At 62.5% G+C, this 15,341-nt stretch overlaps 1 protein-coding gene across 10 annotated transcripts in view; it reads right to left on the bottom strand.

Moving 5' to 3' along the window:
- Positions 1–15,341, bottom strand: part of CAMK2B (calcium/calmodulin dependent protein kinase II beta) — a 108,940-nt gene that overhangs the window by 10,551 nt on the left and 83,048 nt on the right. For 2 of the 10 annotated variants that reach the window (XM_025381117.1, XM_025381116.1), the window contains exons 9-19: positions 15,050–15,144; positions 14,708–14,830; positions 14,187–14,270; positions 13,224–13,266; positions 12,084–12,158; positions 7,136–7,173; positions 6,886–6,957; positions 5,302–5,346; positions 3,497–3,545; positions 1,891–2,004; positions 1,284–1,412 (exon numbers count right to left, since the gene is read on the bottom strand). In XM_025381117.1, coding sequence (XP_025236902.1) covers positions 1,284–1,412; positions 1,891–2,004; positions 3,497–3,545; positions 5,302–5,346; positions 6,886–6,957; positions 7,136–7,173; positions 12,084–12,158; positions 13,224–13,266; positions 14,187–14,270; positions 14,708–14,830; positions 15,050–15,144 — 867 coding nt within the window. Of the gene's footprint in view, positions 1–1,283; positions 1,413–1,890; positions 2,005–3,496; positions 3,546–5,301; positions 5,347–6,885; positions 6,958–7,135; positions 7,177–12,083; positions 12,159–13,223; positions 13,267–14,186; positions 14,271–14,707; positions 14,831–15,049; positions 15,145–15,341 lie in introns of all 10 variants that reach the window. The other 8 variants (XM_025381119.1, XM_025381118.1, XM_025381124.1 and 5 more) reach the window with 7 other exon arrangements.

Genomic DNA, 15,341 nt, shown 5'->3' with positions numbered 1-15,341 from the left:
TGGGGGACAGAGGGGGATGTGGGGGACAGAGGGAGAGTGTGGGGGACAGAGGGAGATATGGAGGACAGAGGGAGAGTGTGGGGGACAGAGGGAGATATGGGGGACAGAGGGGGATGTGGGGGACAGAGGGAGATGTGGGGGACAGGGGGGAATGTGGGGGACACAGAAGGGTATGGGGGACAGAAGGGGGTGTGGGGGACAGAGGGGTGTGTGGGTGACAGAGGAGGGTGTGTGGGGACAGTGGGGGATGTGGGGGACAGAGCGGGTGTGGGAGACAGAAAGGGGTGTGGGGGACAGAAGGGGGTGTGGGGGACAGAGCGGAGTTTGGGGAGGAAAACAGAAACATGAGGGAAAGAGGGGAATTTGGGGGACAGAGGGGGATGCAGGGATAGAGGGTGAACTTAGGGGGACGGAAGTGGGTAGAGAGGTTGTAGGGTGACCAAGGGGGATATGGGGAGACAGAGGGAGACAGAAGGACAGAGGGTGCTGCTGGGGACAGCGTGGTGCGTGAAGAGGAGGCTGCAGGAGTGAAGGGTGGATGCTCTGGCTGTCGGGCGGCATGGGCTGAAGCTGCTGTGGGCAGAGGGCACACTCCAGGGAGAGGCTGCTGGCCAGCAAGAAGCTGTCAGGTAAGTGGCCCTTGAGGAACGCTGGACAGGGTTACAGGGAGAGGCGGGAGTCACGGGCGGTACAGAGGAGGCCTGGCCTGGCCTGGCCCCATGAGGACAGCCCAGGTCAGCGGAGCCCAGGCTTATGATTCTCCATACTATCCCCTTGTTCGTGAGCCCCAGGGACCCTGGCCGGGGTTTCAGTTCTGGCACCTTCCTCAGCCCCCTAGACTGAGGAAGGGCACTCAGGGGTTGGGGTCACATCAGGAACCAGGGTGGCCCTGAGTGCAGGCTCCTGGGCACCATGGGCAGGGCCCCTGGGTGGGTGTGAAGTCTGGGGCTGGGACAGTGATGAGCAGAGAGGGTCTAGGGACATGGGGGGCCTCAGAGGGGCCAGACAGATCCTTTTGGGAGGGGCCTGGGGCTGGACAGCGAGCGGGGAGTAGCAGTGGGAGCAGGAACCGTGTAAGGGGCTGGGCCCCTAAGGGAGAAGCCAGGAGCTGCTCTGCTGGTTAGGGTGAGAGCCCACAGGAAGCCCCACCAGGGCAGGACGCCAGGCTGCGGCGCCGGGGCAGGGTAGCTGGGCTGTGCACGCAGGTGGGAAGCTGCTGAGCGCCGGCCATTCGCAGGGAGCTGTCTGGCAGCAGAGGCGGCAGGCCTGGGGCCACTACTTACATGGGGAGGGTAGGGGGCCTAGGAGAGCCGGAGACAGGCAGGGCAGGGGCCCCGCTGAGAGGGGGCCCTCGGCTTCTGGGGTTCCTGAGCCCCTTCTCACAGAGTTCAGGATGTCAGAGATCCTGGGGGCTGGGGTGGAACAGATGAGACGTGAACATGAGGCAGACAGACATACGAGGAGGCGGCAAGGCAGAGGAGGTCAGTGGTAGGGGTCCCGTGTTCCAGACCCCTTGGGGCCTGGGGTCAGGCCCAGGATCAGAGCCTGCCTCAACAGCAAGGAGCTCCCCCCTCCCGCAAGCTGAGGTGGAGTGAGGCCTGTGCCAACCCTGAAGACCGGAATTGAGGCCCGAGCCTCCGGGGCCTCCTATCCTGCCCAGTGACTTTGAGCAGGACAGTGGTCCAGGGCCTACCTCACAAAGAGGTGAGGCTCGATGGGCTGGGGCCGTCCTGGGAAGCCCCAGTGAGGGGTTGTGGGGTGATGAGGCTGGAGCCAGGGTCCATGCTCAGCCTGCCCTTGGCTCTGGAGCGGCCCCTCTAGGGGGCCCCCTCTAGGGGGTTACCAGCCCTCCAACATGACCCCCAGAGCAGCAGGGCCCAGGCTACTTACATGGGGCTGGCAGGGGGCTAAAGGGAGCTGGAGATGGGCAGGGCAGGGGCCCCTCGGCTTCTGGGGCTCCCGAGCCCCTCCTCACTGAGCTCAGGATGTCAGGGACCCTGGGGGCTGAGGCGGAACAGGTGAGGCAGGCAGGTGTGTGGGGCACCCGCAGGAAAAGAATGCAACTGGAGAAGGACAGGGGGAGGCCAGGAGGGAGGAAGGGGATGACAGCTGGATACCTGGGACTCCTGGGGTGGAGGTGGGGTGGCCACCCTATGGGGGTCCTGGGCCTGTGGTGGCCGCAGCAGTTATGTGAAGGCTGAAGGAGCCAACACGGGGCCAGTGCCAGAGCCAGCAGAGGCCAGGGCAGCACAGGCCAGTGCAGGCTGGCATGGAGTCAGAGGCCACCCTGCCACCCTAGTGCTGTGACCACTCCTGGCCAGAGCCAGCAGAGGCCAGGCCCACGGAGGGGGAGTGATAGTCATCGTAGGGGCATGATCACTGGGCCTGCCTGGACTCTGTACCAGCCTCAGGGCAGCCTGGCAAGGTTTCTTTCTGCACCCGGTGGGGTGGGGGGTGTCTGCCTCCACCTCAAGAGGCTGCTCGGGCTCAGATCTGAGCCACAACTGCTGCTTCGGGGTGTCTTCTCTTCTCCCCTGCAGGATCCAGGCTGGGCCCCCCTCCCAGGTCCCCTCCCTCACTGCTCAGCGCCCCACCGGGCTGAGGGTGATGGCAGAACCTCTGGACAGCCTCCATGCTGTCACCTTTCGGGCCTGTTCCAGACTGCAGGGGAATCGCACACCCACTCTGTGGCATGCAGGGCCTGAGGTCCTGTGCTCATCTCTGCTCAGGGACAGTGTCATAGCTGGATAGCGTGGGCAGGAGCAAGGCTAAGCTTTGGACAGGTGAGAAGTTTTCTCCCCTAAACTGGCAGAGTGGCTGACCCTTGTCAGGCACCGGGGCAGCCCTGAGAACAGCGTAGGGCTTATTAGGTGACCGTGTGAGTGATGAGGGTCAGGAGGCCCCATGTGGGTGGTCTGGAGGCAGCGGACTCCATGGAACTTGCCCCAGTGCTGGGTGCCCTGGGGGCCTCTTGAGGAACACACAAGACATTGGCCTGGGTGAGCAAGGGAGGGGGCCCTGGAATCTGTGGTGCAGAAACCCACCGCAGGAGGCCACTCCTGGTTCAGCAAAGGCAAACACGGAAGCACCCACCCAGCTGCCCGGCCACTCGGCAAGTGCACGATGGACAGAAATGCAAGCTTAAGGAGCTTTAAGACAACGACAGCATCTTGGAAAAAGTTCTACCCATGAACCTGTTTCCCTGTGAGGGTCCTGGTGTGGAGAACCTGCCTCTGCGCAAAGCCGTGGCTTCCTCACTTGGATGCGGTGACTGAGACTGCCCGGCTGCCAGTCATCTCTGCCACACTTCCCACTCTCTGGGCAGGCCTGACACCCAGGCTTGGGGTGGGATTGCAGCTACAGGGTCCCCGAGCCCCCCAACACATGCACACACCAGGCATCGCAGGAGAGCTGACTCTGCACAAGTCCCACCCGCCTCAAAGAGCAGCCCAGCAGTGCCAAGGCCGCTGCAGGACAAGGACGCAAGTGCAGGTACCTTTAGCGTCTTCATCCTCTATGGTGGTGTTGGCACTGTCAGAAGACTCCTGAGGAAACACGGGAGGCAGTGGGTCAGGATGCGGCCAAGCACAGGTGGGACGTGGCTGAGGGCAGGTGGACAGGGCTGGGCCTGCATCAGGACCAGCCCAGGCTCTGAGGCTGACCTCTGCCCCAGCTGCTTTGACCGGGCTTAAAGGCCAGGGGCTCAGGGGACATGCCCTCTGGTGGCTGCAGTGCCCCAGCTCTGTGGACCTAATGCGGCAGTGACTGGAGAAGACACCCAGTTCTGTGCTGGTCCCTGGGAGGGTGCCCCTCACCAGGGCGCATTCTCATGGCAGCCGGCACAGGCTGGCACAGAGTCCGAGGATGGCCCTGCCACCCTAGTGCTGTGGCCACCCTGCATCCCCAACACATGAGGGTTCCAATTCTCCCAGCAAGATGAGCCTGGCACAGAGACTGGTATGCTCAGCCGACTCTATAACAAGAGAGGAAAACGGGCTTTTTGAAATTCCAAGACGTAAAACACAATGGGACTGGCTGGTTCCGATGAAGCAGCAGCCGCTGTCATCCAAAATACAGGGTGAGGTGTTTCCAGTAGCTCTGCAGATCCGCACAGGGCTCCAGGAACCTTGGCCTGGCCCCAGGCAGAGCACTCCTGCCACCCACATTCCCTCAGGGCACCTGCCCCTCCGGGACTGGACGTCCAGCCAGGCCCCGGCCTCACCTCTCAGGTGGCCTTAGAGGGCAGAGGTGGCCCAGTCTCTCCCACCCTGCTCCAGGGATGCTGCCCTTCAAAAGACCATCCCCCAGCTCCCCAGGAGACCTGCTCTGCTCCTCAGAGGAAACATCTCACGAGGTCCCTGGGGGACCGCCACCTGGTCTGGACACTGCCTGGACACTGCTCGGGGGCCCTAGACCAGAACTACAGGTCTTTAGGTGCAGGGTCAGAGTTCACCACAGCCCAGAAGGTTGTTTAGGAGTCTTGCAGAGAACATGACCCACCCCAGACACACATGGGTCCCAGGGGCACCCATCCCCAGCTGCCAGGTGGGGAGAACACCCAGGTCCTGGCCTAGCACCATGGGTGCCCCTTGGTCCCTGCCATGGAGAAAGATGTCTTCTGATGATGGGCTGGGTGGTGGCACTGGCCAGAAGGAAGTGGGGGTCCCCACAGAGGCACTCTGGGGGCTCTGTAAGGAGCCCAGGCCTAGGTGGGAGCTGGGCTGGAGGGCTGTGTTGGGTGTAGCGGCGCTGTTTTGGAAGTCCTGGAAATGGCTTGGCTGCTGGCCCCATCCCTCCCACCACCCCAGAGAGCCAGCCCCTTCCCTGGCCCCAAAGTGATGATGTCAATGTGATGGGAGCTGATGGCCAGAGCAGAGAGGGGAGCAGAGGAGGGAGGGTCTGCTCAGCAGGAAGCACTGGGGGCCGCGTGAGGGAGGTGGGGTGGAGGATAGCCAGGAGGGTCAAGGACACAGCTCCTGAGATGCAGGCCCCGCTCCAGACCTCAGGAAGCCCTACCACCTGCGGTGGGTGGGACACACGGAGCCCTGGTCTGAGAGTGTCAGCCACATGGGGACTGGGCGCAACTGTGCCAAGCACCTCCAGGGGCACGCCTGGGGCCTGAACCAGTCTGTCGTGTTGTTGTCCATAAAGATGGACTGGGGCCCTGCTGTGCTGTGGGGAGGGGTGGCCAGGGCCATGGGACATCTGCCCTCCACTCTGGCACAAATGCTGCCCCAGACCTCTTTCCTGGCCTGGAGCCTCCTGTCTGGGGAAAGCGGGAGGAGGAAAGGGGGGCAGTACCTTAATCCCGTCCACTGGGTTATGGATGACGGTGGTTTGAGGCTCCTACAGAAGAAGGAAGACACAGAGGAAGGAAAGAGAGGGAAAGTGAGAAGAGGAGGAAGCAGAGACCACCAGGAGGGGAACAGGGAGACAGAGGAGGCGTGGGTGGCCAGAGCCTGCGAGAAAGAAGTGCAGAGCAGAGTGGGGGACAGGGATGGAGGCGGCGTGGAGCAGCTGCGGGAGGAGCCTGGGTCAGACGGCAGGGATGGAATGGACAGGAGCTCTGTCCAGGCTGGCGGAGGTGCTGCTGTCCAGGGCAGGAGATGGACTGCGTGGGGCCCCGACAAGCTGCACAATGTGTGTGGGAGCCAGAGAAGCCAGGCTCGGCCTTGGGGAGTTCTCCCCACCCTTTGCTGCTGGAACCTGTGCCCCAGCGTGGTGGGGGGCACAGGTCTGAAGATGTCATGGGGGTGGGGGTGGCACATGGGATGGACAGGGTCCGAGATGGGGCTGGCTGTGAGGCTGGCACGTGGGCCACCCTGGCCACTGGAAGGCCTTAGGTAGGCTGGCACCAGGCCACCCTCCAGCCATGGCCTGGCTGCTCTGAGCAGCTCGCCCCTCCCAGGACCGCTCTCCTCTCCTGGGTCTCAGGGTGGCCATTTGGCAAACCCGGTATTCCCGTGGGTGGTCTGGGGCTGGCTCCCGAAGCCTGGCCTGGGGTTCTCAGGGGACACCAAACCTGCTTCCAGCAAATGTGGGGACTTATGGGCCAGCAAGCCCCAAAGCTCTTAGGACAGCTGAGGGGACACAGCACAGTGCCCCAGCAGGAAGGCCGGCACCCACCAGCCACAACTTTACATCCTTGGGAGTACTGCTGTAGGGTTCACCTGTAGGAGCCCCCAGGGCAAGGGGCACTGAGGGGCGCAGTCGGAGCGGAGCATGGTGGGGATCCCTCCCCTCCCCGGCAGGGAGCCCCTAAGTCCTGCCTCTCAGGCAGCCACAGAGCAGCACGGGTGTGCTAGCTCCTGAGGGAACACAGACGTGACGGCAAGCCCCCTCCTTGGATGGCCCTGACCTAGACACCTCTCTACTGCACCACTGTGGCCCCGTCTCCCCACGGGCCATTGAATGTGCCACTACGGGCTGTTCTCCTTGCAGAGCCTGGCCCAGCCCCACCAAGCCAGACCCTGGGAGTGGTCTGTGGGTCGGCCTGTTGAGGATGGTGGGGGAGCTAAGGGTGGGGTCCTGGCGGGGAGAGGGTGTCCTCTGCCTCACTGACTTCCTGAACACTCCTGGAGAGACATCCACAAGTCAACATGGGTGGGAGGCTGGGCCTCTCCCCAGTACCCCAACATCTGTGGGTCTCAGTCAGGGGCTCCCCAGAGGAGCCCTAAACCTGTCTGAAGTGGAGCCTCCTGCAACAGTGGCCTCTTCTCTCCACTTCACCACTGGTGAGGGATGAGGGGCGGGGGCCATGCGAGTGCTGTCAGACAGGCCAGGCGGGGCCGGACCCCACCTTCACCAGGCCCCCTCTGACCAGCAGCAATCACACAGCCAGGGGCGTAGGAGGGGCTGAGAGGCAGAGTTTGAGGAGCTCAGTACCAGGGCGGCAGGAGGAAGCGTCCCTTTGGGGCTGGTGGCGGCTGCACTGTTTTTGGTGCTATTCGTCTGGGGCTGTGGAGAGAGGGAAGAGGAACCCTTAGGCGGGAGAAGCCCCTCACTCGCCAATTCCCCATCCCGTGTCTGCCAGGATATGGGGGGAGGGGGACTCCAGAGCAGGAGCCCCAGGGAGTGGGGGTGAAGCTGCAGGCCCTGGGCCCCCCAGCACCCCAGGGCCCGGCCGGAGCCTCACCTTGACTCCATCTGCTTTCTTGTTGAGTAAACTCTTGGCTGCTGCATGGGGAGGAAAAAGGCATGGTGAGTGCTGGGCCTGGGTCTCGCTGCAGCGCACCCCCACCCCTTTGCCTGACCCCACTCTTTCCCCAAGAGCAAGCCCAGGGTCCTGAGGCAAGTGTGGCTCCAGCACCCAAGCTGGCTCTGAGCAGGTGGGGGGCCATCCCGTCACGCCAGGACAGCCCTGTCTCCAGCCTCCTCCGTGACCCTGGGGCTCCTTTAGGCATCCGGATTTCTCCTCTGGGCAGACCCAGAGATGCGCGTGGGTGCTCGGGAGTCCCATTGGCTTCTGGGCCACATGCAAGCTCTTCCTAGAGGAAGGCAGGATGCTGCCTCCTCCATGATGGGAACTCAGGACTAGCGGTGCCAGGTTGGGGTGGGGGCAGCTGAGCCAGCACCCCAGAGGTCATGCCCTCCCGGGCCACGCCATCCTGGGGTAGGGGTGGGTGGGCTGCAGCTGGCCGCCCACTCAGAGGGCCTTATCCCAGCCCAGGCGCTCACCTTGCTCTCAGACCCCCGTACCTTGGCACCCAGGCCTCAGAGCTCTGCCCAGTGGGCCTCTCAGCTCAGGCACCGAGGGCAGCCCTGCTCGCCCTCATTCCGAGCTGCCCGGCAGCCCTGGCTTTGTGGCCGCTTCTGTGCAGACTGGGGTCAGCACAGGCCTTTCTGCCCACAAGCCCCTGAGGACACTTGGTCCCAGCAGCGGGGTCTCCGCCTCACCCAACACTCCCCCGCAGAGGTCAGGGGGGCCTGGCCCCAGCCCCTGGTGCCCACACTCTCCACGGCTGTTAGGATTTTAATTACAGAACTAATAAATAAAAAAATAAAAAATAAACCAAAAGAGGAAGTCAGCTTACCTTACAGAAAAGGAAAGGTGAGAAGGGGAGGGAGTGAGGAAGGAAGAGAGAGAGAGAGAAAACAAGATTTGTGTTGGTTCAGGAAGGGGCGCAAGCCTGCGGGCCCAGGACTCACAGGTGACCTGTCCTGGACCACGCTCACCAAAAAGAGCCAGGGCCATGCGGCCAGCCGGTGCAACAGGGTTAGAGAGGCAGCCAGGCTGGAGCCCAGGGGATGACGACGTGGGAAGTGTGGGGATGCTTGCCCCCGGGCCAAGCCGGGAAGGAAGGTGGCACAGCAACCCCCCCACCCCTCCCCCATCTCCTGGCTCCAGGACCCTGGCTGGCCAGGCCGTGAAATTGGGTTCTCCTGCCTGGGGACCCCGGGCTGCCCATACAGGCCTTGGTGGGGACAGACAGGCACCTTTCAACCTAGGACTGCAGCGCTTCTCAAATGGGATCCTTCCCCCACCCCAGCAGCAGCAGCAGCAGAATTGCCCTGTACAGTCAGAAATGCAAATTCCCAGGCCCACCCCACCCTCCTGAGCCAGAACCTCTCCAGGGCGGGACATCTGTTCCATAAGCCCTCCCGGTGGTTCTGACGCTGGGTGCTCCAGGTTGCCGTGGAGATCAGGACGCTGCACCCCGCAGGACACAGACAGGCCTGGGCCTGCTGCCTGCTGACCACCCCCTCCCTGTCCACATGCCCAGTGCTCCTCCTCCATGGCCCTGGCCCCTCCTGGGCTCTGTTGGGACTGGGGTCGTGCCTGACCAGTGGCTGCACGTGGCCCCGGGGACCCCATGTGCAGTGGGCACAGTTTCTATTCCCAGCCTCCCTTTCTTCACAGATCTCTTAACGCTCAACAATTTTGTATCAAGCCCAGGAGTCCCTCCCAGGATCCATGGAGAAGTAGAGGGGCCTCAGGCATCACTCTCCCGTCCCCAGGCCTAAGGCCCCACCTGGTGAAGCTGCGCACAGGACCACCTCCCTGATGCCCCAAGGCAGCCCTGCCCAGTGAGTTCCCAGGACCAGAAATGCCGACTGCCCACTTCCTTACAGCGCAAACTGAAAACTCTCCCCTTCGCTGTGGCTCAAATCTGCTTCCCTGTGGCTCAAATCTGCTTCCCTGTAACTTGGCTGTGGAGGGAGAGTCTTGAAGACTCAGAACTCAGGGTTCCAAGGCCCCCATAGCCCCCTCACCTGTCTGTGTATCCCGCCCTCTCTGCTCCCCTCCCATCTCCAGCACACACGACTCATCTCAGAAACATCTGCCCAGCGCCAGCCAGCCAGAGGCTGCAGCTAGGGGATACTGTCCTTGCTGGTGACCAGCTGCCTGACACGGCTGGGGGACAGGCTCCTCTTAGGAGCCCGAGGAAGGAGGCATCCAGCCTCGCCTTGAGGACATTTGTCGTGGGGAGCTGAACAGGCAAGGAAGGGACCCAGTCCCTTCCAGAAACACACATTTTAAAAAGCTGTGGCCAACTGAAGCAGGCGGTGTGCAGAAGGCAGGTTCTACCCACCCCCGAGGGGACAGCCAGGCACGCAACCTCTGCCAACCCAGCGGCACGTCCAGCCAGGCTCTGCATTGGAACTGGGGCCAGCACGGCGCCCCAGTCAGCAGCGGAACTGAGCTCTTTCCCCGGGCATGTCCTCAGAAAATCCTCACAGGAAAGGAGGCAACACAGTTAGGCCCATCGGCGGGGTTGACAGAGACCCCGGACAGTCCTTGGTACTGAGGGTTCCATTTAGATCCTTGAGCTTATCAAAACCTGCATTTCCAAACTGTGCTGCTGGAGATGTACCACAGCAGCAGTGGGAAATAAAAAGACAGAAGTTCACAGTCCAGTGGGCGGCAAATGCCACGTACAAACCAGCCCTCATTGAAGGACTCAGGCCAACGCTGCCATCAGCGCTCTGGGAAGCCCTGCAGCAGATGCCCCTGTGGTCTCAGTCAGTTCCCAAACATCCTTCCTTGTGAGCCCGCTTTTACAACAATCGCTTGTGCACGCCTTGGGTGAGTGTGGGGTGCACAGGCCCGGCCCTCCCAAGCGCATGGCTCCTGGCCACCCATTTTTTGGGGGGCTGCTCATTTCATATTTCTGTCTGGGACTAACTACAGATTCACCGTGGCCAGAGTCCTGTTGACACCCATCTACACTAGCGTTCAAGGGCACGGGAACTGCCTTTCTGTGTCTCAAGTTCAAAGCATGCGTTAGGTGCCGCAGGAGCCTAGAGTAGGCGGAGCAGTCACAGGCATCCCAGATACCTGGGCTGGGGGTTCCGCAGGCCTCTGTGGGACAAGGAGAGACCCTCTGCCCTCCATCCTGGGAAGGCATTGCCCATTCCCAGGTCTCCAGGCCAGGGCAACTGCTGCCACCCTGCAGCTGGCCGGACGCTGGGTCTCCTATGCCGTTACACCCGATCAGTGCAGGAGAGACCACAGAGGCCAAACTGAAGCACACTTGACAGATGGGATCTCTCTGAGGGTCGAGGGGGCTATGCCACATGGGCTGGTACCAGACTCTGACTGGATGGTACCAGACTCAGCTGCCATGGGCAGAGAACTGAGCTCCCTGCTCACTGCCGTGTGGTATGGCTGAGCTGGGCTGACCTAGCAGGATGGGCGGTCCCCTCAGCCCCAACTCTGCCTTGTCCCCCTAGCTGGTCACCCAGGACAGCCATGCTGGGCTCTGTCCACATGCACTGACCACCCTCCAGGACAGAGCCGCTCTCGGCGCCCAGGGTGGAGCCACACATGCAGGGCCTCATGCACCGTCGCCCCACGTTCACTTGCAGGCAGGCGGGCATTGCAGCAGGAGCCCCGGGCACAGGGCAGCGTAGAGGCAGCTGTCTCTCAGCACTGTCACCTGGGCAGCAGCACCTCCCCAGAAGCCACTAGCCTCACCCTTTTCTAATCACAGCCCCCTTCCGCCTGTGCTCTGGAAAGGCCTGTCAAATGGAGCAGACGCAGGAGGGCCCTCCCGGGGTGCTGCCTGCTAGACACATCCACTGGGCTCATGGGAGGAGAACAGACTGCCCTCCCTGAGGACGGCCTGGGCCTCCCCAGGAGGAGGTCTCTGGCTGGGAAGGCCAGGCTGCTTACCCTGTGGGGTCATGAGGAGGCCTGGGGAAGGCAGTCCCCAGCACCCTAGAACCTCTGCTCGGTCCCCAGCCCATGTTGGAGGCACTGACAGGGAACTCGGTAGCTCAGCCCAGGGAGGACTTGGGGTTAGCCCTTTAGCCCTCTGTGTTCTGTGGCCAGGCGTTGCCAGCTTGGCCTAACCTAAGCTCTCACCAGGCCTCAGCTCAGGCTGGAGCTGCAAGGAGGTCTTGGGGTCACTTAGCCCTCATGGGGTCTGTCCATGGTCACAAGCCAGCAGGTGGGCAGAAGCCAACCTGGGCCTCTGGGCTCTGGCCCTGCACAGCCCAGAGGAGCAGGTGGGCAGTGCCGGCCTTCTTCCTCACAGGGTTTGGTGCCAGGGGAGGAGGACTTTGCAGAAACAACCCAAGAGGAAACCCTGAAAGTCTCCTCTGGGTGCCTAAAAGCCCCACCCCGCTCCAGAGCGGCCTGTCCTTGGGGGAGGCTCGGGGCAGACATGCACGTGTGGGACTCAGCAGCACAGACCACCGTCTCCGTGCGGCCCCCAAGGGGCAGGGTGAGGGTCTGCCCCAAGGGCCTCTGCCTCTCTGGCCCTGCTCCCCAAGGCTCTCCTTTCAGGACTCAGACCCCCCAGCAGCAGGTCCAGTGGCTCCCTGTGGGGCCCAGGCCATTCTTAATGGGGGTCTCCAGACCCCCAGACCTCAGGGGCCAGGACCAGAAGGGCTTGGTGTGGCCCATGGGTCACCTAGCCCAGCCCCTCCTCTTACAGGTGAGGAGCCTTGGGGGCTGCCTCCCTGCCCTTGCGGTGGGCTCTGCTGGGATGTGACCACACGGGAGCAGGGGCTCCCGGGGGCCTGGCGGCCTCTGGGGCGGCTCTGGAGCCCAGCCAGCGGCTGTGTGCAGCAGGGGGCTGCATGCTGGCAGGAGGGATGGGCGGGAGCGGGCGGGACGCTGGTCGAGACACATCTACCTTGTTCCACCAGCCCCATGGTGGTGCCGGAGGCCGCGGTGGACATTGTGGCCGGAGCGGTGGTCTGTCTGCCCACTGTTAGCACCGGGTTAGAGACGAGGGGAAGGGAGGGGTGGGCGGACACAGACGAGGGGTGGGCGAGGTAAGGGAAGAAAAGAGACAAAGGAAGCAGAAGAAGATTAGAGTTAAAGTTTAGGTGACAGATGGTTCCAGAATCCTTTGCTCAAGAGAGTGAAAACAAGATTGGACTGATTGACACGGAAAAGCATTTGCCTCCTTTCTCCTTAGAAAACCCCAGTGGGGGCTTCTCGTGCCCGAAGGGTGTGGTGAGCACACAGCAGACAGGACAGTCCTATTAGTGTTGGTGTGACCGTGTGCACGCGTTCCCGGCAGTACAGCATCACAGCAAAAGTAACAGGATGGCGGGTGGGGGGCGCCAGATGCAAACGGACAACGAGAGAGACGGATCACAGACGCTCGCACACGGAGTGTCGGACGACGGAGAAGCCACGGGCACAGCTTGTCCAGACCTGGGCTGCCGGCTCCACTCTGGGGCTAACGTCATGCCCCAGATGGGTCTGCCAGCGCCCTGGGCCTCAGGGGTCTATAACAGACCCCACCCCTCCACCACACCCCACACCCCACCAAGAGAACTTGCCTCCCAACCACCCACTCTGAGCGGCCGGGGCAGGAGGCTGCAGCTCATCCAGAACTCGGAAGGAGGCCCCCGAGCCTCCCGCATCACCCCGCATCCCTTCTGCCCTCCTCCCGCACAAAACACATTGCTCAGAGCACTCAAAATGACAAGGAGGCCACACAGATGCCCGACAAACGCCTGGACAGACACACACGATGCTGTGAGCCCCATTGGGGCAGCACAGACGCTCGTGTTCACGGGGTGGAGGGACACAGACCCAGCACGAAGGTGATGGCCTCAGGGGGCTGGACCCTGTGGTATCACCCAAGGTGGGAGCCCAGAGGGGCCAGGTGGGCAGTGGGTCTCAGAACTGAGTGAGGCAGACGCCGAGGGAGGGCCTGCCGCAGAGGAGGGGTGGAGAGGCTGGTGAGGAAGGAGGCGCTCTCCTGCATGGGCCAGCAGGGATGGGGCAGCCCCTGTCTCTCTGGAGAAGAAAGGCTCACCTGAGAAATTCCGTGTGGCCAGCATGGTGGTGAGGATGGCTCCCTGGGGAGAGACACAGATAAAACCAGGGCTGTCCCATCAGTGTTCCCTGCTGGCTTCTGGCCAGGATAAGACCCCTGTCCTCCTGCCCAGATGCTCAGACTCATGGTCATGAGGCTGACATGACCTCAGCCTTCCAGAGAGGCAAGAGCTCCAGGAACCCAGCAGCCGCACTGAGGCAGATCACCTATTTCCAGAATTACACACACCCTGGGCCTAAACCTGTTGACCAACTACAGTTTCTAACTGCTTCAAGACCCCTCACGCCTCAGTGGTCACCAGAACAGCTGGTCACCTTGGCAGCTCCTCCGGGGTCCAGCTCCCTGACAGCCCCTTCCTTTCCTGACAGGCTCAGACAGGGCACCAGTCCTGGGGCTTCCGGGGAGAACCGCTCAGAGACCAGCAGAGGGCAGTCAGGCAACAAGTCCCCAGCCTGGAACTCACGAGTAGAGTGCGGTCACCGGAGCCAGCCCTGGCCAAAGCAGGCAGGTCGGATACCCTACTGGTGCCCACCTCCCTCCCCGACCTCCCCCGGCCCACCCAAGACCAGTGTGTGTGGCTCCGCTCTCCTTACCAAACCTGTCTGAGCCGGAAGCTTCAGACTTGCTTGTACTAAAGAATGTGACTGCCAGATGGTGCGTATGAGGAGCCTGCAGCCAGCACTTCAGGACGGCCCCTCCAAGGGCTGCTCCGAGGTGGCACAGACAACTAGGAGGGGCCACACCTGGCCCACGGCCCCTCTGGACTCGTTCCCAAGCTGGCCTGAGTTCACCTGATGCATCCAGTCTGGGACTTGCTAACACTCAGTCCTGGGGGCAGCAGCAACCCCTAGGTCTGCCCAGACCCTCCAAGGCCCCTCTGCTCCAGCCCAGAGGGACACAGGGAAGCATGGCCATGCCTGGGACTAGGGGCCAGGGCCTCACCTTGAGCTTTCTCCTGGCATTGAACTTTTTCAGACACTCCACAGTCTCCTGTCTGTGCATCATGGAGGCTACCGTGGAACGTTGCTGTGGGGAAAGGGGTGGTCATATGGCAGCCAGGAGCCCAAGGCACAAGGGAGAGGCCAGGGTGGCAAGGCTTGCGGCACCCCGGGGTCCCCACATGCCAAGAGCCATCAGCCACCATTGCAGCAAGGGCCATCCGTCCCCCCAACCTGCCTGGGATTTAAGACTTGCCTTTCCCTTGCCTCACCACTCTGTCCCTCACAGACAGGACTGCAGTTGGGAGGAAGGGATTGCTTCTACCCTCCAATGCCCTCCAAGCCCCAGGCCTCACAAACGTGCTGGTGTGTCCCAAGCCAGAGGCCACAAGGAGCACCCAGGGGACCCAGGGGAGCTCTTGGGTGTCAGGAACAGGACCCTCTTGGGGCCCTCGCCAGGGGGGTGGTCTGAGGCCACCTCCACCAGGAGCCCCCTCCCCGCCACTGGCACCGAGGGCGACTCACGCAGACCCACGGATGCTTCAGGGCCTCATGGGCTGTGATGCGCTTGGCAGGGTTGATGGTCAGCATCTGGTTGATTAGGTTTTTGGCTTCAGGAGTGACAGTGTCCCATTCGGGGGACGGGAACTGCAGAAGGAAACAGTGCCCCAGCCAGGCCTGAAGCCCCCTCTCGGGCAGGGGCCAGAGTTCTCCAAGGGGCTTCATCTCTGGCCACCAATCTGGGAGAGCACGACCCAGGACCTGGCCACAGGTGGCTTCACCCTACTCCTGGCCTCTTCCCATGCTGCCCTTACCCGGCCACACCTGGAGGAAGGGAGCACGTCAGAGAGGGGCCAGTGCACTCACGTCGTAGGCGCCGGCCTTGATCTGCTGGTACAGCTTGTGCTGGTCCTCGTCCCAGAAGGGTGGGTAGCCCACGAGCAGGATGTACAGGATCACCCCTGCGGATGGGGCCTGTGAGCACCACAGCCACTCGTAGGGTGCCACCATCCATGGAGCCCATGCCCTGCACCCTCACTGCCCAGCTCCTGTGGCCCTGGGAGGGCACTGGGGTCCCCAGCATTCCTTTGCCCCCACCTGTGCTGCAGACACTGGGGCAGAAGGGCACAGCCAACCCCTCCACACTCTGCCCCACACC

The sequence above is a fragment of the Theropithecus gelada genome, chromosome 3, assembly GCF_003255815.1.
Source record: "Theropithecus gelada isolate Dixy chromosome 3, Tgel_1.0, whole genome shotgun sequence".
In the NCBI taxonomy this organism is placed as follows: domain Eukaryota; kingdom Metazoa; phylum Chordata; class Mammalia; order Primates; family Cercopithecidae; genus Theropithecus; species Theropithecus gelada.
This window is presented reverse-complemented; position numbering and strand designations above follow the sequence as displayed.